The sequence below is a fragment of the Lithobates pipiens genome, unplaced genomic scaffold, assembly GCF_037356315.1.
Source record: "Lithobates pipiens isolate NorthernLeopardFrog02 unplaced genomic scaffold, aLitPip1_a1.2 Scaffold_23, whole genome shotgun sequence".
NCBI lineage: Eukaryota > Metazoa > Chordata > Amphibia > Anura > Ranidae > Lithobates > Lithobates pipiens.
Window position 1 is genome coordinate 161096356 of NW_027507785.1, and position 27736 is coordinate 161124091.

The 27736-nt window shown below is 43.9% G+C and overlaps 1 protein-coding gene across 2 annotated transcripts in view; it reads right to left on the reverse strand.

The window, feature by feature from the left end:
• FAM234B (family with sequence similarity 234 member B) overlaps positions 1–27736 on the reverse strand; it is a 178789-nt gene that overhangs the window by 47803 nt on the left and 103250 nt on the right. For both annotated transcript variants that reach the window (XM_077452516.1, XM_077452515.1), the window contains exons 5-6: positions 12756–12886; positions 2980–3127 (exon numbers count right to left, since the gene is read on the reverse strand). In XM_077452516.1, the coding sequence (XP_077308642.1) occupies positions 2980–3127; positions 12756–12886 (279 nt within the window). The remainder of the gene's footprint in view (positions 1–2979; positions 3128–12755; positions 12887–27736) is intronic.

A 27736-nucleotide genomic window follows, 5' to 3' on the forward strand; every position in this document is an offset into this window, starting at 1 on the left:
CAGAGCCACAAACTGGAAATGATGTTCCTCTACTGCAAATTGCAGGAAACTGATGAGGTTGAAAGATAGGTATGTTTAAATAAGCGTCCTTGATATCGATGAAGGCTAAGAAGTCTCCCACCTGAAGAGAGGTTACTACTACGGACAGACTCCATGCAAAAGGACTGGATTAATAGATGCTGGTTCAGGGATCATAGATCCAAAATGGGTCTTATGTCCCTGTGGTTTCTGAACCGTGAACAGGTTTGAATAAAACCCCACACCCCTTTCGGATACAGGAACCTGTAAATCACTCCCTGAGTCACTAAATGATCTAGTGCCCGAAACAATAGTTTAAAACAAGCTGAAACAACAGTTTCTCTTTGGTGGATCCGAGGGAACACTGGATCTTAGAAACCTCTGCACCCCCCCCCCCCGCAATTCCAGCTTGTAACTAGGGGATACTGTCGAGGTGACCCACTCGTCCTGAACCACTGTTCTCCAAATGTCCGAAAAGTGCAGCAGCCTTCCCCCCCCTGATAGAGTGGGGGCATCCCCTAAAAAGGAGGGCTTGGCTCTGGGTTTAGAAGAGTTTTGGACCCAGGCTTTCTGGCCCTGTGGCTTGCCCCTGGCTCTTGTGCCCTGTTGGTGGTGGAATTGCCTTGTCACTGAAACACCCAAGGAAGCGGTCCCTGAGGTTTTAAACGAGGGACGCCTGGTCCTTCTCTTCACAGGAAGTAGAAAGCTCTTCCCTCCGGAAATCTTTTGGATATATTTAGCCAAGTCATCAAACGTTCCACACGAAAGGGGAAACCTGCGAATAATTTCTTACAAGGAAGCTCGGCTGACCAGGCACAAAAGGCGGTGTACAGACAGGGGAGCCAAATGAGAAACCTGCTGTATTGAATCCTTCAAAGCACCAACAGAAAAACACAGTGCTCGAGGTATATCTTCTCTGCTTTCATCAAGATCATCCTCTTGGTTAGGCCTGTCAGGCCCTTTGACCTGATCATTGAAGGACTGGCAGAGTCCAAATGCTGCGACAGCTAGCTGAATAGCTGAACTGGCCAAAGGAAGCCCTTAATAGTGACTCCAGTTTCTTGTCAACAGGGTCCTTCAAGCCCTGTGCATTATCCACCGGCCAAGCTAAGTTCTTATTTAAGGAAGAGACTGCCGCATCTAGGGCTGGCCTGCTTCACTTCCTAACAAACTTTTCCTCCATGGGATATAAAAAAATGGAAAACCGCTTAGGTGGAATGAAAATCCCATCAGGTTGTTTCCAATCAGCATACACTGCCTGTTCCAACAGAGGGTGCAAGGGGAGAGCATGTGCGGCCTAAGGAAGCCTAAGGGATGCCAAAGAGGGCCAGGGGCACTCAGAAACCTCTGCAGGAGGAAACTTTAAGGCAAAACTAACCATCTCGGTAAGAGTCTGGATCAAAAGCCTCTGCGACTGAGGCAGATACCAATGGGACCTCTTCTGGCCCAGATTGCTCAGAATAAGACTCATCTGGCAGGCCCTCCACAGAATCCTTGGCATTTAGCTCTTACCCATCATCAACCCATTCCTGCTCCAAGATGAGAGCCTCAAAGGAGGGCAATTGGTCACGCTTTTTACCACCCTGCAAGATGGAGGCAATCAGGCCAGCAATCCTGTCCTCTAACCCGGCTAGGGGTGGGGACAGATCATCCCTGGTGATAAAAGGCTGAAGCAGCGTTGACCGTAGGCACAATACCAGACAGGCGCAGCGGCTCTGATTGCCCGGCAGCCTCTGGTCTTTCAGGGGATACAACACTAGGGTTTTGACTAGGCTCCTCAGGAGCTACCGACGACAGATTTGCCCTTCCCTGTAGTCCCGCTCCTCTTTTAAGACATTGCAAGCCACAAAAAGGAGTACCTGGGTTTAGTATTTACACACTCCAGAAGGGAGACCCTTAATAGGGCTCACCAAGCCCCTATGCAACAATCCTGCTAAGTACCTTACCCTGCCAACCAACACCGGTTGAAATGAACTGCTGAAAGTGAATGGTTCAGAGCCTGCTCTGTGTCCCACAGCAGTCCCCTGGAAGCGCTGCATGTCAGCCATTCTTTGTATAAATAATATGGCTGTGTGCTAGGATGCTCTGCACATGTGTGCGGACCCGGCGAACGCGCAGCTGTCTTCGTACATTACGCAAATCTTCATCCGCCAAGATCAGGCTACTGTGCATGTGCGGCACATGGCAGCCTTAGAAATCTTCACCTATCACGATGAGTTCCACTTTGAGACCTTCAAGGGCTGAGTACCCTTTCAGTTTTAGGGTCCACTCCCTTGGACCTGTACAGCACCCTGCAGGAATGCTTTACCTCTGTGGTGTCCAGGATTCCACTACACAGGGTCCAGCGCTAGAAGGTCGCGTTACAGGTAAAACCTTGCAGGATCCTTCTTTGCGAGGCTCGGTTACCATTTATTTAAGCATATAAGCTTTTTTTCCCAAATGGATCTGATCGGTCAACCCCTTGATTCATTTAAGAACCGTTTTGGGAATAAAGACCTGGAGCTTTAGAGAGCTCAAACAAAAGTGCCTATCCACCTTGCAGACACTGGTAAAAAACTGAAGTACTTCCTGTATGGGAGGGGTTATATACTGTAGGGGCAGACTTCCTGTCTAAGACTTTATCTACCAGTGTGCATTCACCAGTTGGCATATAAGCCAGTAGGTAATATTAGCCTAACTCTGTGTCCTGTGATGTATAAAGAAAATCAGTAAGTTTCTCACACTGAGCTACGAGGTAGTCTATGTTTCACTTTTCCAGCGTAGGTGAAAACGAGAACCGAATTCTGAATGGATGATGAAGATAACAACCTTCAATTTTATTCAGTTTAAAAAAATGAAAACTTTTACTCATAATATCCTCCAAATCAGCAAGAAAGAAATAGATCAAATGGTTTATTTTATAAAGCATCCATACATTATATTTTACTGACAAAGTGTCATTAAATAGATGAGTTTACTTACCGAACCCAAAAAGGATGTAAATAGCCCCTTGACTTGTGTAGTATGCCTGAGGGTCTATAACCTTTCCTTCTCCCATCCTGTTGTATTTTACTATTCCACCCAAAGGCTTTCCAGTAAGACCAGACACCAAGAGGAAACCAAGATCTGGCTAAAAATAAGAAACATGAAATGGAATAACCTTAAAATTGGCAAAGTGATATATGATAGCTTCAAATGATCGTTTCTGTTCTCTGCAATTTACTTTTTGCATGCACATGCTTAAAAGGGTCCACCAAATATATCCGACTGTCACTAACAAAGTTTACTTCACCCTAGCTCTTGTGGGCAATGGGATACTCAAAAACAAGAAAGTAGAAGACCTAGCAACACAACTATTTTACCAAATTATCATCACAACTTCACAACTTTAGCTTGGGGGTGAGCAAATCCACTTTAATATTTTGACTTAACACAGATGCAATGAAGTAAACTCTGATCAGATCACAACAGATTCTTCCAATGGCACTCTGCTAAAGATGTTGACAGCTGGCTATAGCCAACAGGTTTTGAGCAGACCCCTGCCCATTGCATGGCCAGGATAAAGATGCTGTAATTTATCATGTTCTACTTCTATTTTGAGATTTAAATAACTATCTTGTGACAAACTATGCATGACTGAGAGAATCAGGCTAAAGTAACTGCAGCCATTTTATCTGGTAATCTAGGAGGTACCATAAGTCAATAGCTGACTCAACACAACAATGACATTCTGAGGTGGGGTACACAGTAAAGAAAATCATTGTGAAAAGGGTTGTTTAATACAATAGAAAAACTTTCAGATATGATATAGGGGAAATATTATAAGAATGCTTTTTAAAGTGAACTGATCAGAAATGAGCATTTGTGAGAATCTCATACCTTTCAGTGTTGTCAGAACACAGCCTAATGGCTCCGTACACACGATCCGAAAATCGGACAAAAAAATACCACTTTAGACGCCATTGTACGATAACCAGATCGTTAGTACAGAGCTTTCGAGAGCCGATCACAATTCATCCGATATTATTAGATCGGATAAGCACGAAATTTTTCCTCAGATGATACCAGATTGTACGATTTTTGTTTAGTCATTACAATTGTCATCTGAAAATACAACATTTGACATCAATTCCGATTTTTTTTTCGGTCATAGGAAAATTTTCATGACTTTAGTAACCTATTCAATTTCTACTTGCGACTATTAAGCAAAAAAAGTTGCACGATCTGTCATACGATATTCGGATCGTGTGTACGGGCCATTAGACTGGCCATACCAGAGTCATTTTTTACATTCAACCAGCAGGTAAACGAAAGAAAATGACTTGATTCTCCCATCCACAGACTCTGTGGGGGGGGGGGGGGAATCCCTCCCAAAGAGCTTTTGTATTCTGACAGTGGGGAGACTTCACTAGCATCTGAATACACTGATCAGCACCACTGGTGGCTCTAATCGAGAGAAAATAAGAAAATGTTCTAGTCTGGCCATACTTGGATCGAAATTCAGCCTATCCCTGTTGAAATGGGCAAGTCTCAGCGTCAGGCTATAGAGTGCTATACTTAAAGGATAAGTTCAACTCTTAGAAAAAAAAAATAATAAATGCAATTTTTTTGAAGGTAAAAAAAAAAAAAGTGCATTTATTTTTCTTTTGAAGCCTGTAAAGCATCGCTGGTGATATGAAGATCTCCTTCATATCTGTCAGTACGGCGCTCTGCATCGCTGTGGTAGTTCACTGAGAACTACAAGCCGACAACTGCAAAGGATGTCACAACGTAGTTTATTCGCACACTGAATGATGTGGCTGTGTGGACAGAGCTTGTTTTAAAAAGTGACTTCTAATACAGGAAACTTCTTCCCATACTGCTCCCACAGGGAGGGGGGCAGTAGCTGCAGAATTGGTAACATGTTAAATTTTCCACCCTAAATACAGGTGGAACATGTAACATATTCCTAATAGTGAACTTATCCTTTAAAGCACTGTACAGGCTGCTGGAGGACAGAAAAACTTTCAAATAAAAAGCCTTTCATTTTCCTTCATGTAGTCGTTAAGAGTTCATTTCTTAAATAACAATTGAGAGTTATCTGTAATGAATAGGAAAAATAAAGCAGCCCTAGGTTACATTCACACCGGCAATTAGGGTCGGTGTAAATAGCAGAGCAGGAAACAGAAATTCACACTGTGGCTCTCAGCAGTTAGATGCAGCTGCCAGCCTCATGCGGTATAATGACAGGTCTCTGGTAGCATTTTGCGTCTCTCTGCATAACCAGAGATTACCTGCACCTTTGAATTTTCTCATTGCTGTTGAAGACAAACATCGATTTGACCCCACTAAGAATTAGAAAATCAAACGGTTGAAAAATCTGAAAATACTAGTGAGTAGCCAGCTTAAAAGGAGTTGTAACGACAGAAGAGGTTTTTAATCTTAATGCATTCTATGCATTAAGATAAAAAAACTTCTGGGTGTAGCAGGCTCCCCAGCACTCCCTAATACTTACCTGAGCCCCATCTAGCTCCAGCGATTGGCTGAGACACAGCAGCAGTGCCAATGGCTCCCGTGGCTGTCAAATTCAGTTAGCCAATCAGGAGAGAGATGTCTGAATGGACACACGGAGCTGCAGCTTGGCTCATTTGCCCCATAGCAAACTGCCAAAAGCAGCAAAAAGGGACCCGAGGCGGATCCAGGCTGCCCTGTGCAAAACCACTGCCCAGAACAGGTAAGTATAACATATTGCTTACTGGGCACTTAACCACTTCAGCCCCGGACCATTTTGCTGGTCAAAGACCAGACCACTTTTTGCGATTCGGCACTGTGTTGCTTTAACCGACAATTGCGCGGTCATACAACGTGGCTCCCAAACAAAATTGGCGTCCTTTTTTTCCCACAAATAGAGCTTTCTTTTGGTTGTATTTGATCACCCGTGCGGTTTTTATTTTTTGCGCTATAAACAAAAATAGAGCGACAATTTTGAAAAAAACGCATTATTTTTTACTTTTTGTTATAATAAATATCCCCCAAAAAGAAATAAAAAAAAAATTTTTCCCCTCAGTTTAGGCCGATACGTATTCTTCTACATGTTTTTGGTTAAAAAAAAAAAAAATAATCAAAAAAAAAAATCGCACTAAGCGTATGATTGGTTTGCACAAAAGTTATAGCGTTTACAAAATAGGGGATAGTTTACGGCATTTTTATTAATAGCTTTTTTTTTTACTAGTAATGGCGGCGATCAGTGATTTTTATTGTGACTGCGACATTATGGTGGACACATCGGACATTTTTGGGACCATTGTCAGTTATACAGCAATCACTGCTATATAAATGCAGCGATTCCTGTGTAAATGAAACTGGCAGTGAAGGGGTTAAGTGTCCCTAGGGGTGTGTTACTAACTGTGGGGGGCTTGGCTTTCATTTAGTGAACACTGATCTCTGCTCCAATCACATGGAGCAGAGATCAGCGTCACTAGTTGCTAGGCAGAACGGGGAAATGCTGTTTACAATGGCATTTCTCCATTCAGCCGCCCCGTGAAACGATCGCAGGCATGCCCACTCGATCGAGTCTGCGGGACCTGCGACCGGACTCACGGGGGTCCCGACTGACGCGCTCAAGATGGCAGGGCGGCATTAAAGATTGGACATAACTGTACGCCAATATGCCTGCCCGTGCCATTCTGCCGACGTCCACCGGCGTGCGCTGGTCGGGAACCGGTTAAACACCCCTCCTGCCCACACCAATTTTCAGCTTTCGGTGCTCTCACACTTTGAATGACAATTAGTCATGCAACACTGTACCCAAATTAATTTTTTGTCCTTTTTTTTCCCACAAATACAGCTTTCTTTTGGTGGTATTTGATCACCTCTGGGTTTTTTATTTTTTTGCGCTATAAATGAAAAAAAGACCGAAAATGTTGAAAAAAAATAAAACGCATTTTTCTTTGTTTCTGTGATAAAATTATGCAAATGATTAATTTTTCTTCATACATTTTGGCCACAACTTATACTACTACATATCTTTGGTAAAAATAACGCAAATTAGTGGATATTATTTGGTCTTTGTGAAAGTTAGAGAGTCTACAAGCTGTGGTGCAAATCATACAAAATTAATCACATCTGATGTACTGGTGGCCTCATTTCTTGCGACCCAAACAAGCCAGGAAAGTAGAAATACCCCCCAAATGACCCCTTTTTTGAAAGTAGACATTCCAAGGTATTTAGTAAGAGGCATGGTGAGCTTTTTGATGTTGTAATTTTTTCCCACAATTCTTTGCAAAATGAAGATTTTTCATTTATTTTTTATTCCACAAAATTGTCATTATTTCTCTCACATGGCATGTGACACCCCAAAATAAAATTCTGCTACTCCTCCTGAGTATTACGATACCACATGTGTGGGATTTTTTCACAGCCTGGCCACTTAGAGAGGCCCAACATGCAGGGAGCACCATCACGTGTTCTAGGAGCATAAATTACACATCTAAATTGTTGACTACCTATTACACTTTTGAAGGCCCTGGAGCACCAGGACAATGACACGTGGCACTGATGTGGCACTGACAGATGTCACTGATAGATGGCACTGATGACACGTGACACTGATGACAGATGCCACTAATACGGGCACTGATGACACGTGACACTGATGACAGATGGCACGTGACACCGACAGGTGGCACTGATGACAAATGGCACTGATACGTGGCACTGATGACACGTGGCACTGATGACAGATGGCACTGGGGAAAGGTGGCACTAACAGGTGGCACTGGGGGCGGATGGATGGCACTGGGGGTGGATGGCACTTTATTTAACTTTTTTATTAACTTACGGCTGCTGCAGCCGTTCAACTCTCCCTCCTCACACGCTGTCTGTGTGAGGAGGGAGAGCGGCGCTGAGAGATGATCTCATATGTTTACATATGAGATAATCTCTCATTGTACATGCCGATCGCGCTGTAAACGGCCGCTGTGATTGGCAGTTTACAGCGATCTGTGACTGGCTGTGTCCGAGGGACACGGCCAGCACAGAACTTCCCTGATGCGTGCCCGCAGCGGCGTGCAGAGGGGAAGTAAATAGGAGGATGTCCAGGGACACCCTCCCGGCAGGAAATGTCCATGCTGTAGCCGTCTTTCGGCTATAGCGCGGGTGGGAAGTGGTTAAACTAAACTTTACAATCACTTTAAAGTTCTGCTCTGAAAGGGACAGGATACCAGTAAATCATTTAAAAATCAAGTAATCTGAGAAATAAGGCTGCATTTTTATAAAATGGCGACTTTTCACAGACTGGTTCTCTTTAAACACCTCGGCCCGCAGTATAGTCAATTGACCGTGGGATCCTCTTGTTCTGGGACACCCTGGGACATGTAGCAACCCCAATCTTCGTAAAGAACCAAGGACAGTCGATCACATGTAAACACGGAAGTACTGGTAATTGCCTCTCCCCACAGAGAGTAAGGAGAGGAGAGCCAATCAGCGGCATCTTCACACAGGGGAGACTGTGCAGATAATCAGGGCAATGATTATCAGTACCCCGATGATCAGTGCAGCCCCAACAGTGCCCAGCAGTGCTGCCCATCTGTGCCCAAAATTGATGCCAATTTGTGCCCATTAGTGATACAAGTCAGTGTGCCCTTTCAGTGCCTGCCCATCAGTGCCGCCTATCATTCTCCATAAGTGCTGCTTATCAGTGCCAACTATCAGTGTGGCATATTAGTGCCTCCTCATCAACGTCCATCAGTGAAGGAGAAAAATTACTTATTTACAACATTTTCTGATAAAAAAAATTTTTTTTTAGCAAAAAAAAAAAAAAAGAAAAACCCAGCGGTAAATAGAAAACACTCAAAGAAAGCTATATATTTGGGTGAAAAAAAAATAAAAAAAATTTCATTTGGGTACAGTGTTGCATGACCGCGCAATTGTCATTCAAAGTGTGACAGTGCTGAAAGCTGAAAATTGGCCTGGGCAGAAAGGGGGTAAAAATGCCTAGTATTGAAGAGATTAAATAACAAATAAACATAATATGTCACTCAATAATATCCCTTTCACACGGGGGGCGCTTTGCAGACGCTACAGCTCTAAAAATAGCACCTGCAAAGCACCCTGAAAGAGCTGCTGTCTCTTCAATGTGAATGCCCCGAGGTCTTTCACACTGGAGCGGTGCGCTGGCAGGATGCTAAAATAAGTCCTGCTAGCAGCATCTTTGGATCGGTGTAGACCCCATGGATCAGCCTTGCTTATTTGTCTCTTCCTAAATCTAAAAGTGGGGTGGGACTTTCCATTGATATTTTTGACTATTCGGGCCACACACCTGGCTAGAGTGGTGGGCTGGTATCGGCATGTGTCTTGTAAGCAAAGGGTGGGCTTGGAGCAGGTGTTTGTAGAAGCCCCTCTGCTCTTTTTACCATGGACTAAAACATGTAACTGGAAGTCTATTTTACCTGCTTTGGATGACTATGCAACTTTCGGCATGCTCTGCCTATGGGATCTCCTCTACTATAAGCCCCTCACACCGCTCAGACAAAACCCAGACTTTGAGCCTGGTATGTCAAATACATTTTTGAAAGACAGATGGCCGGACCCCCCCCAGCATGTTATTTCTTCCATAGGCAGAAAATCCTTGACAGAACTGTTTTACAGGCTCACTTACTAGAAGTCACTGTTTCCCTTTGGTCCTACTTCCAAATTTGTCATTATTTACAATCTTCTGCCTTTAAACAGACCTGTGACTGAACTCTTACGCCTTTCAAGGTCATTTGCTTCAGATAGATACTCTCCGCAGAGGCATCTGGTCTCTGACCTATACACAATTCTATTTGCTAAAAAGTCACCTTGCTATGGTCTTCACCTGGGTAGTACACTGAATGAGGACTGGGAATGTGTCAATATGATTGTTCATAAGAGTTCCCTCAATGTTAATGTCCAAGAAAAGGCTTAAAAAATACATACCAGATGGTGTCCACTCTTCACAAAATGTCACCATTAAGTCCAGAATGCTGCTGGTGCTGTCAACTTTTCCCCATATATGGTGGTCCTGTGCAGGGCTGTCCCACTTCTGGTCACAGGTACATGCTTACATTGATCAGGTGACTGGTTACTGCTCTGGACTTCACGTTCAAACAATACCTTCTCCATTGGAACCAAAAAACATTGCGGACCTACGCTAAATCCCTGATCAATGCAGCAAGGATATGTATACCAAATTATTGGAGGGGAGAGACACACTCACCAACAGTTCGAGAGTGGTTCTGGAGACCGAAAAAAAAAAATAGGGAGGAAATTAAGAAATTTTATACATAAAGCACAGGATATATAGTTGTGCTCACAAGTTTACATACCCTGGCAGAATGTATGATTTCTTGGGCATTTTTCAGAGAATATGAATGATAAAACACAAACTTTTTTCACTTGTGGTTAGTGTTTTGCTGAAACCATTTATGATCAATCAACTGTGTTTAATCTTTTTAAATCTGAATGAGAACAGAAACTACCCAAATGACCCTAATCAAAAGTTTACATACCCCAGTTCTTAATACTGTGTATTGCCCCCTTTAACATCAATGTCAGCTTGAAGTCTTTTGTGGCATTTGTGGATGGTGCTCTTTATCTTCTCAGATGGTAACGCTGCCCATTTCTCTTGGTAAAAAGCCTCCAGTTCCTGTAAATTCTTGGGCTGACTTGCATGAACGTGCGTTTGAGATCTCCCCAGAGTGGCTCAATGACATTGAGGTCAGGAGACTGAGATGGTCACTCCAGAACTTTCACTATTCTGCTGTAGTCAATGAAAGGTCCACTTGGCCTTGTGTTTTGGATCATTGTCATGTTGGAATGTCCAAGTACGTCCCATGGGTAGCTTCCTGACTGATGAATGCAAATGTTCCTCCAGCATTTTTTGATAACATACTGCATTCATCTTGTCAACAATTTTGAACACATTTCCTGCGACTTTGTAGCTCACACATTCCCAAAATATCAGCGATCCACCTTTGTGTTTCACAGTAGGAATGGTGTACCTTTCACCATAGGCCTTGTTGACTCCTTTCCAAATGTATGGTTGTGGCCAAAAAGCTAAATTTTGGGCTAAATTTTGGGCTCATCACTCTAAATGACTTTGTGCCAGAATATTTGAGACTTGTCTCTGTGCCGTTTGGCATATTGTAAGCGGGATACTTTGTGGCATTTGCGTAGTAATTACTTTCTTCTGGCGACTCAACCATGCAGCCCATCTTTTTTCAAGTGCCTCTTTTTTGTGCATCATGAAACAGCCACACCACATGTTTTCAGAGAGTCCTGCACTTCACCTAAAATTATTTGTGGGGTTTTTCTTTGCATCCCGAACAATTTTTCTGGCAGTTGTGGCTGAAATTTTAGTTGGTCTACCTGATCGTTGGTTGATTTCAACAGAACCCCTCATTTTCCATTTCTTGATTAGAACACTGCTGATTGGCACTCAATTCCTTCAACATTTTTTTAGATCCCTTTCCTATTTTATACAGTTAAACTACCCTTTCCCACAGATCAATTCTTTTGCTTTCCCCATGACTCAGAATCCAGAAATGTCAGTGAAGCACTGGATGAAAGATGCAAGGGTCTGTCAGGAGTCCAAAAACTCAATGACCACACACACACACTGATTACAAACAGATTACAGGCAAGGATGGTTACCTTTAATAGCCATTCAGACCAGGGTATGTAAACTTTTGATCAGGGGGGTCATTGTAGTAGTTTCTGTTGTCATTATGATTTAAAAAAAGAAAACACAGTTGATTGATAATAAATGGCTTTAGCCAAACACAAACCATGAGTGAAAGAAATGTTTTTGTGTTATTCATATTATCAGAAAAATGGCCAAGAAATCATAAATTCTGCCAGGGTATGTAAACTTATGAGCACATCTGTAATATCCTCCTTTAAGAAAACTCAAGCTTGTTGGACTGGTGGACGGTTGAGTGCCAGAGGACACAGGGGAGGGGGAGTGTGTTTCGGGGGGGACCGTGACCACCAACACGCACCTTTTAGGGCAGAATGGTGCATAGCCAATGTAGAACAGGTTTAAGCATACACTCACTACAGCTCAGCCAATGGTAATACTTTGTGTGGTGTTTTTTCTGGAACAGGCAAAAGTCTTTGGAGGGGGGACCAATTTAAGCCTTACCACTCTGCTTCGCCGCCCCCTTCCCCCCTCCCCCATTCCGATTCTACCCCTTTAACCTCACTGTTTCCTCTTCCACCATCGCCTCGCTCTTCCCCCTCCTAACGCCCCCTCCACCATCTTTTTTTATTCTTTCTCTCCCACTCTTCCCATCCTGCTCCCTGCTGAGTAAACTCAGACCCAGAGGAACGGCGTGGAGAGATGAATAAGTGGAAAGTTGGATTGGAAGCATTGAGTTGAGCCAAAGCAGAGAAGGAGCCTTACAATCTGAACTTGGTATAGGTTTCTGAGATATGAACACCATTTTGATAGTACTGAGCTACCCAGTCCATTTAGCATCTAGGATCATTCTATTTAACTTAGGTGGAGGGGTGTATGCTTAAGGGTGTTCAGCTCAGAAGGTTTCCCCTCTTTTCACTCCGGGGGTTGTGATTTTGTCTTATTATATTGCTTGTATGTATTGAATGGTTATCCACGGTTTGGGGTTACAGACTGGTAACCCCATCTTTCTTTTTTCTGTTGTATGTGCATTATTATGAAAATTTCAATAAAACTCTTATGGAACAAAAAAACATCTAAAATCAAGAGTATCTTGTTTGCTTTGTTAGAAGTTTCTTACTTGACTTTCTCCAACGGTGAGAACCAATAAGTCACTGGTATTATCCTCATCCAGATCTGGCAAAACAACAGCAGGTGCTGCCATAGTTTCAAGAGATACATGGGTTGGATCCATGGTCCATATGGTTGACCCTTCAAAAGACAAACAGCAGTAGGTGTTATGAGAACAATCCTGCTATACATTTAATTCTCCTATTCCACTAAAGTTTCCAAAGAAGAGCCTGATGCTAGCACTGTATAGCTCTATGTACAATCCTTATGTTGTACTGGCTGGATCTATGACCTACAGTCCCAAACACAGACTATACCGTAACGCTTTATAAAAGCATTCCTGTGCAACTCCTGTGTGTTCCTATGTGATTCGCTGGCTGCCAACGCAATGAATCTGCAATATGTGCTTTGGGTATTAAGAATATATTGGAACCCACAGCAGATCGCAAAGTCATTGTATTTTGAGCACAGTGTGACACTGTATTTTGAGTGCATTGTGGGAAACGTGCACAGAATGTGCCCTTCACACACTGCCTTCTGGTGTGAAACAGCCCTAAAACAAATTAGTGTAAAGAAAATGTTAAGTGAAATTGTAAACCTCCAAGTTTTGAATATATGTATATAGCGCACAACTATTTGGTATATACCTGCCCATACTCACTTATTGTATTGATAAGATGCAACATGGATTCCTTTTTTATGCAAATGTGTGTAAAAAAAACCTACAGGCGGCATAATAAATTTTAGAACAGCTTTGGAAACATGTAGTTGTTTACTCACTACAGCAACATGGATACTGAGCCACTAATCAATTCTTTCTTTCGAGCTTTCCTTCAACTAACTTTCAACAACAGAAACTTTGGAGAGACAACCAAGAGGGGGCAATAGGAGCCCAAGGATCCAAAACTAGAGAACAGATGCACCAGAAGAACTCCTGACACTCAGCCAGCAAGGTAAGCCCATTGTTGCATACATCTGAGGGTTCAGTATTTCCTACGTGTGGAAGGTATTTTAGGATAAGGGTAATTGACTCCCCTTGAATAGAAGACTTGATTGGTGGTGTTGTTTGATTAGGTTGTCTGTCAATTGTTAAAATGTTAAATTTTTGGTGTTCAAAAAGGAAATTTCAGGAACTACACAGACCAAAAGTACTATACAGGATGGTAGTTTGACTGACAGGTCAATTTAAGGTAGGCAGGGAACCACAATGGGTAACCAGGTTACCAAGTCTAAGCAATCACAGAACAGGGTCTCCCTGAAGGACCATGTAGATCAACGGCAGCAGCATATATAGCCAAGCCCCATGAACCCTGGACTACCCACCCCTTAAGCGTATGAGCTGTGTGGATAAAAGGTGAGAGAAAATGCAATGTTAGATCTAAAGGCTGCTTTGATGTTAATTTATCACAAAAAAAATATGGTATAATATGGGACACAAGTAGTCGATACCAATACATGGTAGGCAGTTAGAAGTGGCTGAAGGAAAGCCAAGCCACGTCAGGACAAAGCGTGGCTGAATTATTCCTTCAAACTGCTGATAAAATCATGTATGTGTGAACAGAGTACTTAAAAAAAACAACACACCCATATGGTAAATACAACTATACTAGCAAGCACATAGCATTAAAACTTCAAGCTGTTGAAGTTAGGGATGCCTTATGTAGGATACATTATCAAAAATTGGAGGTAGTGATTATCTGCTTGAAATGGCCAACACCCCTCTAATGTATGAAAACACTGTTTTCCCCTAGGGGTGGGACTTTAAAAAGGCACAGGAGTGCAACAAAAAATTGTGAAATTCAAAATTTAAAAATGGTATAAAAAATTTTTTTTTTTTTTTAAAAGTACATCTAGTAAGACACAAATATATATAAAAGCAATTCAAGCTAAAAGTGCCGAGCGAACACACAAAGAGGTAGCAAAATGAATCATGTATCTATAATATAACATGAGGCAATATATGATATATAAAGAATGGTAGTGGTTTGCATTCATATTCGCAGATCGCCGCGCCATTACTAGTAAAATTTATATATATATATATATATATATATATATATATATATACACACAATAAAATAATAAAATATATATAATTTATATATTTTTTTAATTAATAAAAATGCCATAAATCTATCCCCTATTTTGTAGGCACTATAACTTTTGCGCCATTAAATCAATATATGCTTATTGCGATAATTTTATTTATTTTTTTACCAAAAAATATGTAGAAGAATACATATCGACCTATCAGCCTTTTTTGTTTTGTTTTTTAAACGTCGGAAATTATAGCAAAAAGTAAAAGATATTGTATTTTTTTTTTTCAAAATTGACGCTTTTCTTTTGTTTATAGTGCAAAAAATAAAAACCGCAGAGGTGATCAAATGCCACCAAAACAAAGCTCTATTTGTAGGGGAAAAAAAAAGGACATCAATTTTGTTTGGGTACAGTGTCGCACAACCACGCAATTGTCAGTTAAAGCAATGCAGTGCCATATCGCAAAAAATGGCTTGGTCATTGAGCAGACAAATCTTCTGGGTCTGAAAGTAGTAATGAGGTCTATGTGATATAGTATTTTAGTGACCAAGTATGCCTATGCAAAATAGAAGGCCACATACCTATAAAGCTTCCAAGTCCTGATATAATTACAGAAATTCGCCTGGAGCTATGAAAAACAGCCCGTTGAAATTCCGGTGCTGAGAAACAGCAAGTTTTGTACAATCAGGGAACATAGGGAGTAAAAAGATCTCCATCACAGATGATATCCATATTCAGTACACCCAGGGATAAAAGAAGGGAGACATATCTGTATACTGTGATTGTCACAGTTTGCATTAAATTGTACAGAGGCACCAGTAGCCATAGAGGGAGATATCAACTCTCCTGCATTTATATGGCTATTGCCAATTGAGAGGAACCTCCCCAAATGTGGGTGGAAACCATGCTCCATGTCTGGAAGCACAAACTTCCTGTGTCCGGCAAACAAGAAGGTACCCCTAGTGTGCGGCACGCAGTTTCGCCAAGATGGTGGTGTGGGCAGAGTGACGGCATGCATCACGCACCCGCTGACATGCATGCTCGGGTCCATTGTGGCCATGAGCGACAGCACTGGGAGGCGTATGGAAGGTGAATTGCAGGCAGGGGCCCATCCTTCAGAGGACTAGGTGCCTGTGCATAGCAATGCAAAGGCGCTGGTCCTCACAGTGAAGTCTGTGGCAAATTGGATGCATTTCGAAATGGGGAGGAGCACAGCTCATATACCCACACATCCCAAAGGACCTGCAAAGGATGCCGGCTGGCCAAGGGCTTGGGGAAAATGGGATGTTACACCCACCCGAACTGTGGACCAAACGGCCCATGCATACCGAGCATACATGAGGTCACACCTGCCAATTGACCTAAAGAAAGGGGGGGAAAAAAGGGGGGGGGGGAGGGAGAAGATCGTAAAGTGTGATTGACTGATGGAGGCATAGAATGAGGGCACCATAATAATCAGTACAATGGAATACAGGGCACTCATGGAAGTAGGTAACACATACATAGTTACATAGTTAGTAAAGGTTGAATAAAGACACCAGTCCATCCAGTTCCAGTGAGTGTCTACAATTGTCCCTATCCCTGTACATTGCACAATCACATCAGTCCCTACCCTCAAGGAGCCCGCAATCCAAGGTCCCCATTCATATACTAGGGGCAATTTTGGACAGAAGCCAATTAACATACCAGCATATCTTTGGAGTGTGGGAGGAAACTGGAGTACCCGGAGGAAACCCACGCAGGCACAGGGAGAACATGCAAACTCCAGGCAGGTAGTGTCATGGTTGGCATTCGAACCAGCAACCCTTTTTACCTCTAGGCAAGAGTGCTAACCACTACACCATTGTGCCACCCTTAAATACATGCATTCAGACTAGATTAGTACAAAGGAACATTCCTAGGAGACATGTTGGGGATATATAAATATGTAAAGAGATCAAAGTTCCAGGGCCATAAGATCAAAGTCTGAATTCCAGGTTACCCAATTATTTTTCCATACCTCAAGAGGTGAATCCCTCAAGAAAGGGTTTATAATTTACTGCCTTATTGAGATATGGAAAGTGTGTGGCCTTGAGGGAGAAAATCCAAGTTCTCTCTAGAGGAGCTCGTTCCAACCTCCTCCTCTTGTATTAGGATAAATCAAGAACCAGAAATTTTATCTTGCGAAATTATCCATTGTAAAAAGTGGTCACGTCTCCCCAATGGTTGATCGGGGTTGCATTCCTTCATACTCCAAACATGTTTGGATATTCTGGTGTGGAATTCAACCTTCGTCTTGCCCACATAAAAGGAGCCACAAAGGCATAACATTACATTGACCACACCATGCATTTTGCAATTAACAAAATATCGTGCCCTAAAAATTTGTCCGTTGGGCAATCTACACGAGAGACCCACACATATGTACCTGCAGAAATTACAGGTACAAGGCTCACCTCTACACTTCCCCCCTTGAATTCACTCTGAAAGATATGATCTTTAATTGAAGTAGCACGTCTAAACGTTATAGATGGTGTTTGGGATATAAGTCTGCCCACATTGGGATCCATTGATATTAAATGCCAATACTTCTGTATGACTTTTTGTATGTTGGTTGGAATATTTGATTATTATCCTGGTTGTATTATCTAACTTTTTATTCTTCTTGGTTTCATAATAGATTGTTCCTAATGGTCTTCATTGCCCTCCTATATGCTTTTTTAAGACATGAATTTGCATAAGCCTCTCAGAGTCTTTTTTGCTAAATCTTGGTTCTTTTTGAAAGGATGTCTCATCTGAGCAATTCATCCTTGTTCTTAGATATTGGCTATAGGGTATAAAAAGTCAATAATGGCTGCGGATGGAAGCCAGGAGGCATACAAGAGAGTTGCCTGCAGTTGGTTTGTGAAAAAGACGAGTCATGATTACTGAGGTGTATGGGCTGGGAAGGCTCTGTATTAGAGCAAACACAGCGTCCCTCAAATAGCTGGCTCACCTCAATAGGGTGTGATCTTGGTAATCAAAAATAACATACACAAGAAAAAGTTGAAAAGAGAGCCTCACCTGCAGTAATTACTAGGGACCATGCAACTTATAGATAAGGGAACTTTATTACACAAAAAGATCAAATACTAATACAAAAAACACCGGATAGAAATCCCATCAACACCTCAGTAAAATATGTAAATAGACAACGTCGTCTAAACAAGATGCAGCTGCATCATACAATCATACAACCCTCAATCAAATATTTTGACCCGCTTTATCATAGGTGTGTATACATGTGGAAGAAAAATAAGTTTGCATTGTACATCTTTGCATTTTTGGATATTTTTATACAGACACATCTTAGTAATATACTTATAAAATACTGTCTACCCTTCTTTCCCCCCCTCAGGGATGCCATCTGGTCCCAGTATACACGATTGTGGTGTCCTGTTCAAAGTCCTGAGACTCATTTTTTTGTATCCACTATTTTTCTCTGGGTGTACCTGCCATACGCTGAGCCTATGGTTCTCTGTGGTCACTCGTATCTTTTTACTGTTCTCATGTGCTATTGTGATTTATGGAACTGTGGGCATTGCGAATATCATATCAACAATGGCAATAAAAAGCGGGCAAAAGTTGCAACCAATGGCAACACGATCCAGAAATGCTGCTGTCTATGTTCCAAAGCTAATTTAAAGGAAACTTTAGTGATTTATTAATCTGTGCAACTATTAAATCTTTTGCCCTTGTTGTTTTAACTTTGGATAGTAACCTTTTTATTTCTGCCAGAAAATACCTTATACAACCCCCTTCCTGTTTGTCTGGTAAAAAGCCTAGGCTTATGACATCATGCACAGCTCTCTCTCACTCTCGTGAAAGTTTGCTGGGAAGGTGGGGGGGGGGGGGGGTGAGTCATAAGAGGGCAAATGAGAGCTGCGGAGCTGCAGGTGTGCCTCTGTGTGTTTGTGTAAATCCAGGAAGTGAACAGGCAGCAGCTTCAGCTGCCCACAGTTAACATGGATGCAGCCAGACTTAGTGGAGGGAGATTTCTGCAGCATATTTGGCAAGTACAGAATCACAGTATATATAGAATAATATGCAAAGTGGTTGGAGGGAAGCTTCAGAATGGCAAAGATGTTTTTATTACAAATTATGTGAGCACACTGCAGTTCCTCTTTAAAATGGTCTGTTGCCAAGTTAAAAACTGTTCTGTGGTCAGGTGAATCGAAATTTGACATTCTAGAAACCACTGCATTCTCCCAACTAAAACGGGAGAGGGACCTTCTGGCTTGTTATCAGTGCAAATAAAATTGGCAGCTTGCACATCTGGAAAGGCACCAGCAATGCTGAAATCTAGGTTTTAGAGCAGTATATGCTCCCATAGAGACAATGTTTTTTTTTGTTTTTGCTTTTTAGAAAAAGCATTGCATATTTCAGCAGGACAATGTGAAACCGTATACTGCATCTATGACAAACATTGCTTCTTACTAGAAGAGCCTGGGTGCTTGACTGGCCTGTCTGCAGTCCAGATCTTTCACCAATTAAAAATATTTGGTGCATCTTGAAATGAAAAAATACGACAAAAGAAGCAGTTAGAATCCATTATCCGGCAAGAATGTGACAACGTTCTTCTCCCAAAACTACAGCAACTGGCCTCCTCAGTTCCCAGACATTTAAAAACAGTTTTGTTAGAAGAGGGAATGCTACACTGTGGTAAACATGGCCCCGTCCCAACTTTTTTGAGACCTGTTGCTATCAATTAACAAAATGACCTAAATTTTTTTCTTAAACTGGCACATTTGATATGTTTTCTATTTTCGATTGTGAATTATGAGTTTGAGATTTGCAAATCAATGAATTTTTGTTTTTATGCAGATTTGCACAGCATCTTAACTTTTTGGGAATTGGGGAGAGATAGATAGAGATAATATACAGTGGGGCAAAAAAGTATTTAGTCAGCCACCAATTGTGCAAGTTTTCCCACTTAAAAAGATGAGAGAGGCCTGTAATTGTAATCATAGGTATACCTCAACTATGAGAGACAAAATGTGGAAACAAATCCAGACAATCACATTGTCTGATTTTTGAAAGAATTTATTTGCAAATTATGATGGAAAATAAGTATTTTGTCAATATCAAAAGTTAATCTCAATACTTTGTTATATATCCTTTGTTGGCAATGACAAAGGTCAAACATTTTCTGTAAGGCCGCGTACACACGCGGGGACTGTTCGCTCAACTTTGTCCGCTGAACAGTGTTTCAGCGGACAGTCCGCTCGTGTGTGGGCTTTCAGCGGACAGTTTCAGCGGACAGTTTGACGAACAAAGTTTTTCGGAAATCCCGAAAAACTGTCCGCTGAAACTTGGTTTGAGCGGACAGTCCGCCCGTGTGTGGGCCAGTCCGCTGTACTTTCGAAATGAGCGGACTGTTCCCGCCCGGAGAAAAGTCTGCTCATTTCGAGCGCGTGTCAAGGTGCGTGTCCGCCGCCTGGAATGGACTTAAAGGGGAACCCCCAACGCCGAAAAAAAATCGGCGTGGGGGTTCCCCCAAAGTCCACAACAGACCCTTGTCCGAGCACGCTACCCGGCCGGCCAGGAAAGGGGGGCGAGCGAGCGCCCCCCCCCCCCCCTGAGCCGTACCAGGCCGCGTGCCCTCAACATGGGGGGTGCCTTGGGGAAGGGGGGGCCGCGCGGCCACCCCACCCCAAAGCACCTTGTCCCCATGTTGATGAGGACAAGGGCCTCTTCCCGACAACCCTGGCCGTTGGTTGTCGGGGTCTGCGGGCGGGGGGCTTATCGGAATCCAGGAGCCCCCTTTAATAAGGGGGCCCCCGGATACCGGCCCCCCACCCTATGTGAATGAGTATGGGGTACAATGTACCCCTACCCATTCACCTGTAAAATAAAAGTACCCAAAAAAAAACACAACACACGAGATAAAATATTTTATTGCACAGCTCCGGGGGTCTTCCGTCTTCGGGGGTCTTCTCCGCTATCTTCTTGTAGCTCTTTTGCTAGCGGAGGAGTCCGGCTTTCTTCCTCCCCGCCGCCGGCCTCTTCTCCCGACTTCGGGGGTCTTGTCCCCCTCTTCGGTTCTTCTGCCGGGCCACCGCGCCTTCTTATAGCTCTTTTACAGGCGGTGGCCCGGTCTTCTTCTGATGTTGACACGTCGCTCTCTCCGGCCGGAATGGCAAAGCCGCGCTGAGCGGCCACTTATATAGTGACAATGGGGCGGTGTCACATGGTATATGTCACATGGGTTGATGTCACATGGAGACTATGACATCGTAAGGGGGCGGGGGTCACCATGTGACACCACCCCATTGTCACTATATAAGTGGCCGCGCAGCGGCGGCGACGACAGCGGCGACAGAAGACCGGGCCACCGCCTGTAAAAGAGCTATAAGAAGGCGCGGTGGCCCGGCAGAAGAACCGAAGAGGGGGACAAGACCCCCGAAGTCGGGAGAAGAGGCCGGCGGCGGGGAGGAAGAAAGCCGGACTCCTCCGCTAGCAAAAGAGCTACAAGAAGATAGCGGAGGAGTCCGGCGAGAAGACCCCCGAAGACGGAAGACCCCCGGAGCTGTGCAATAAAATATTTTATCTCGTGTGTTGTGTTTTTTTTTGTACTTTTATTTTACAGGTGAATGGGTAGGGGTACATTGTACCCCATACTCATTCACATAGGGTGGGGGGGCCGGTATCCGGGGGCCCCCCTTATTAAAGGGGGCTCCTGGATTCCGATAAGCCCCCCGCCCGCAGACCCCGACAACCAACGGCCAGGGTTGTCGGGAAGAGGCCCTTGTCCTCATCAACATGGGGACAAGGTGCTTTGGGGTGGGGGGGCCGCGCGGCCCCCCCTTCCCCAAGGCACCCCCCATGTTGAGGGCACGCGGCCTGGTACGGCTCAGGAGGGGGGCGCTCGCCCCCCTTTCCTGGCCGGCCGGGTAGCATGCTCGGACAAGGGTCTGTTGTGGACTTTGGGGGGACCCCCACGCCGATTTTTTTTCGGCGTTGGGGTTCCCCTTTAAGTCCATTCCAGGCGGCGGAGCCCGCAACGTCTCCGTCGCGGGCTCCGCCCACCTTGACACGCGCTCGAAATGAGTGGACTGTTGCCTCGTGTGTGGGCGAGTCCGTTCATTTCAAAAGTTGCGCGGACTTAGTACGACGAACTTAGTTTGCCGTATTTGTCCGCTCAAAAAGTGCCGTGTGTGGGCGTGTTCGTTCATTCAAAAGTTTGAGCGGACTGTTTGACGAACTTAGTTTCGGCAGACAGTCCCCGCGTGTATACGCGGCCTAAGTCTTGAAAAGGTTGTCACACACTGTTGCTGGTATGTTGGCCCATTCCTCCATGCAGATCTCCTCTAGAGCAGTGATGTTTTGGCGCTGTCGCTGGGAAACACGGACTTTCAACTCCCTCCAAAAGGTTTTCTATGGGGTTGAGATCTGGAGACTGGCTAGGCCACTCCAGGACCTTGAAATGCTTCTTACGAAGCCACTCCTTCCTTGCCTGGGCATTGTTTTTGGGATTATTGTCATGCTGAAAGACCCAGCCACGTTTCAGCTTCAATGCCTTTGCTGATGGGAGGAGGTTTGCACTCAAAATCTCACAATACATGGCCCCATTCATTATTTCATGTACATGGATCAGTCATCCTGTTCCCTTTGCAGAGAAACAGCCCCAAAGCATGAATGAATGAATGAAATACTTGTATAGCGCACATTGCAAACTAAATCACTTCAAGGTGCTGCGACGAGCTTTGATCATCAGCTAGAAGAGGAAGGTCTTGAGTTTTTTCCTAAAAGCCAGGTGATTTTCTTCCAGGCGGATGTTGATTGGTAGAGCATTCCATAGCCGAGGACCTTGAACAGCAAATCTCCGATCCCCCTTGGATTTATACCAAGCTTTGGGCACGATGAGAAGGTTTTTGTTGGCTGATCGAAGACTGCGGTTTGGTGTATAGTGATTTATTTTCTCCATTAGGTATTGCGGAGCTTCTCTATGCACGCATTTGTGGGTGAGGCAAAGGGTCTTGAACGTGATCTGATTTTTTACCGTTAGCCAATGTAAGCTCCTCAGCAAAGGAGCGATGGATTCCCAGGGTTTTTTCCCCGTTATCAGCCTTGCCGCTGTATTTTGGATTAGTTGTAATCGTGCAAGTTGATATTGTGGTAATCCTATGTAAAGCGAGTTTGCGTAGTCCAGTCATGAATTAATGATTGTTCCAACTACCACTGCTTTGTCATTCTTTGGGATAAAAGGGATGAGTCTGCGAAGCATGCGTAGCAGATGGTGTGAGCCACTGACTACTGCTCCTATTTGCCCATCCATTGACATTTGTGAGTCTAATATAACCCCGAGACTCTTGGCCTTGGTCTTTGGGGAGATAGTCTGCCCAAAGACGGTGGGTGGAGACCAGGAGGTTTTGGTTACGGGATTATGATTTGGGTGTAAGATAAGAAGCTCTTTCTTTGATTCGTTGAGTTGGAGGGAGTTAGTGGTCATCCAGTCCTCTATTGGATTTGAGGCAGTTTTCAAGTTGTTGTTGATCTTTTTTTCCATTGATCCGGAAATAAAGTTGCGTGTCATTAGCGTAAGAGTGGAAGCAAAGGTCTGAGCATCTGATGATTTGGAGGAGTGGGCGGATGTAAATGTTGAAGAGAACAGGTGACAAAGGAGAGCCTTGAGGGACTCCGCAGGTGACTGCCCGGGATTCAGAGAGGAATTTTCCTAGTTTCACTGTCTGACCGATTTCCTAGGAAGGACGCGAACCATTGGAGATCTACATCTTGGCCTCCGGCTACTTCTGTGAGGCGGACGAGTAGAGTATTGTGGTCTACTGTATCAAACGCTGCGCTGAGGTTTAACAGTACTAGGAGACAAGGCTCTCCGTCATCCGCTGCTTCGAGGGCGTCGTCCCAAATCTTAAGAAGTGCTGTTTCTGTTCCATGACCTGGGTGGAAGCCTGATTGCAGTGGGTCCAGGAGTTTGAGTATCCAGGTGGAGTTGTAGCTGATGTACTACTGCTTTCTCCATGATCTTCGAAATGGTGTTGAGGCTCGTAACTGGCCTACGGTTGTTTGGGTCCTGACGGTCCAGGTTTGGTTTCTTGAGTATAGGTTTGACGATGCCTTGTTTGAGGATGCTGGGAACAATCCCTTCTTGGAATGATCGGTTTATGAGGTGGGTTATGGTTGGAGCCACGATGTCGGAGCATTCTTTAAGCCACGTTTCAGCTTCAATGCCTTTGCTGATGGGAGGAGGTTTGCACTCAAAATCCCACAATACATGGCCCCATTCATTATTTCATGTACATGGATCAGTCACCCTGTTCCCTTTGCAGAGAAACAGCCCCAAAGCATGATGTTGCCACCCCCATGCTTCACAGTAGGTATGGTGTTCTTTGGTTGCAACTCAGCATTCTCTCTCCTCTAAACACGACAAGTGTTTCTACCAAACAGTTCTACTTTGATTTCATCTGACCATATGACATTCTCCCACCAATCCTCTTCTGGATCATCCAAATGCTCTCTAGCAAACCTCAGACAGGGCCGGACATGTACTGGCTTAAGCAGGGGGACACATCTGGCATTGCAGGATCTGAGTTACTGGTGGCGTAGTGTGTTACTGATGATAGCCTTTGTTACTTTGGTCCCAGCTCTCTGCACTAGACCCCCCTGTGTGGTTCTGGGATTTTTTCTCAATGTTCTTGTGATCATTTTGACCCCACGGGGTGAGATCTTGCATGGAGCCCCAGATCGAGGGAGATTATCAGTGGTCTTGTATGTCTTCCATTTTCTAATTATTGCTCCCAGTTGATTTCTTCACACCTAGCTGCTTGCCTTTTGCAGAATTTGTCTTCCCAGCCTGGTGCAGGCCTACAATTTTGTTTCTGGAATCCTTCGATAGCTCTTTGGTCTTCACCATAGTGGAGTTTGGAGTGTGACTGAGGTTGTGGACAGGTGTATTTTATACTGATAAGTTCAAACATTAATACAGATAATGAGTGGAAGACAGAGGAGCCTCTTAAAGAAGAAGATGCAGGTCTGTGAGAGCCAGAAATATTGCTTGTTTGTAGTTGACCAAATACTTATTTTCCACCATAATTTGCAAATAAATTCTTTCACAAATCAGACAATGTGATTGTCTGGATTTGTTTCAACATTATGTGTCTCATAGTTGAGGAATACCTATAATGACAATTACAGGCCTCTCATCTTTTTAAGTGAGAGAACTTGCACAATTGGTGGATGACTAAATACTTTTTTGCCCCACTGTGTGTATATTATATACACACACACACACACACACACACACACACACACACACACACACACACACACACACAATCTGAAAAAAGTGAGTACACCCTCTCACATTTTTTTTTTTTTTTTTTAGATCTTTTCATGTGACAACACTGAAGAAATTACACCTTTGTTATACAAGCTGTACACTCACGACTTGTAGCAGTATAATTTTGCTGCCCCGTCAAAATAACTCAATACACAGCCATTAATGTCTAAACCGCTGGCAACAAAAGTGAGTACACCCCTTAAGTGAAAATGTCTAAATTGGGCCCAAAGTGTCAACATTTAGTGTGGCCACCCTTATTTTTCAGCACTGCCTTAACCCTCCTGAGCATGGAGTTCACCAGAGCTTCACAAGTTGCCATTGGAGTCCTCTTTCACTCCTCCATGACAACATCACAGAGCTGGTGGATGTTAGAGACCTTGCGCTCCTCCACCTTCCATTTGAGGATGCCCCACAGATGCTCAATAGGGTTTAGGTCTGGAGACATGCTTGGCCAGTCCATCACCTTTTCCCTCAGCTTCTTTAGCAAGGCAGTGGTCATCTTGGAGGTGTGTTTGGGGTTAAGTTGGAATACTGCCCTGCGGCCCAGTCTCCGAAGGGAGGGGGATCATGCTCTGCTTCAGTATGTCACACAACATGTTGGCATTCATGGTTCCATCAATGAACTGTAGCTCCCCAGAGCTGGCAACACTCATGCAGCTCCAGACCATGACACTCCCACCACCATGCTTGACTGTAGGCAAGACACACTTGTTTATGTACTCACCTGGTTGCCACCACACATGCTTGACATCATCTGAACCAAATAAGTTTATCTTGGTCTCATCGGACCACTGGACATGCTTCCAGTAATCCGTGTCCTTAGTCTGCTTGTCTTCAGCAAACTGTTTGCAGGCTCTCTTGTACATCATCTTTAGAAGAGGCTTCCTTCTGGGATGACAGCCATGCAGTGCATTTTGATGAAGTGTGCAGTGAATGGTCTGAGCACTGAAAGGCTGAACCCCCACCCCTTCAACCTCTGCAGCAATGCTGGCAGCGCTCATACGTCTATTTCCCAAAGACAATCTCTAAATATGACGCTGAGCACGTACACTCAACTTCATTGGTCGACCATGGCGAGGCCTGTTCTGAGTGGAACCTGTCCTGTTAAAACGCTGTATGGTCAAGGCCACCATGCTGCAGCTCAGTTTCAGGGTCTTGGCAATCTTCTTATAGCCTAGGCCATCTTTATGTAGAGCAACAATTCTTTTTTTCAGATCCTATGAGCTCTTTCAATGGAGGGGCCATGTTAAACTTCAATTGGCCAGTATGAGAGAGTGAGAGCGATAACACCAAACACACCTGCTCCACATTTACACCTGAGATTTTGTAACACTAACGAGTCACATGACACCATTGAGGGAAAATGGCTAATTGTGCCCAAATTGGACATTTTCATTATGCAAGCTGTACACTCACTACTTTATATTGTAGCAAAGTGTAATTTCTTCAGTGTTGTCACATGAAATGATAAAATATTTCTTACAGTACTGTGCAAACGTTTTGGGCAGGTGTGAAAAATGCTGCAAATTAAGAATGCTTTCAGAAATAGAAGTGTAAATAGTTTTTTTTTTTATCAATTAACAAAAATGGACAGTAAATTAACAGAAGGGAAATCCAAATCAATATTTTGTGTAACCACAGTTTGCCTTCAAAACAGCATCAATTCTTCTAGGATCTGGGTACACTTGCACACGGTTTTTGAAGGAGACCAGCAGGTATGTTTTTCCAAACATCTTGAGGGAAACTAAGTGCAGATCTTCTTTGGATGTAGGCTGCCTCAAATCCCAGACAGAATTGATGTTGAGATCAGGGCTCTGTTTGGGCCAGCCATCACTTACAGGGCTCCTTGTTCTTCTTTAAACTGAAGGTAGTTCTTAACCACTTAAGGACCACCGCATGGCAATGTACGTCGGCAGAATGGCACCGACAGGCACAAGCACGTACATGTACGTGCTTGCCTTCCAGCGGGTGGGGGGTCCGATCGGACCCCCTCTCGCTGGCTGCGGCGGTCCGTTTCGCTTCAGAAGCGATCCAGGATGAGGGGATGGCCGTTGGTTTCTGGCCATCCCCTCTCGATGGCTTCTGGCGAATGAGAAGCTTCCCCCGCCTGTGTAGTGTAAACACAGGCAGGGAGGAAGTGATGTCATTCTCCTAGGGGCGGTCTTTTTGACCGGACGGCGAGGAGAACACATAGTAAGTGTGCACCAACACTACAATGGCATGTAGGTACAACATAGGCACACAAATTTTTTTAGGTTCACCGCCAGGTTTTTATAGTGCTAGGTACCCCCATATACTACCCAATAATGGTTTTAACCCCCTGATTGCCCCTAGTTTACCCTTTTACCCCTTTTGCCAGTGTCACTAAGCAATCGTTTTTCTGATCGCTGCATTCGTGTCACTGGTGCCGCTAGGTAGCTAGTTATTTTTTTAGGTTCACCGCCAGGTTTTTATAGCGCTAGGTACCCCCATATACTACCCAACAATGGTTTTAACCCCCTGATTGCCCCCAGTTAACCCTTTCACCAGCGATCACCGTATAAGTGCCACTGGTGACGCTGGTTAGCCAGTTAGTTATTTAGGTTCCCCGTCAGGTTTTTATATAGCCTCAGGGACCCCCATATACTACCTAATAA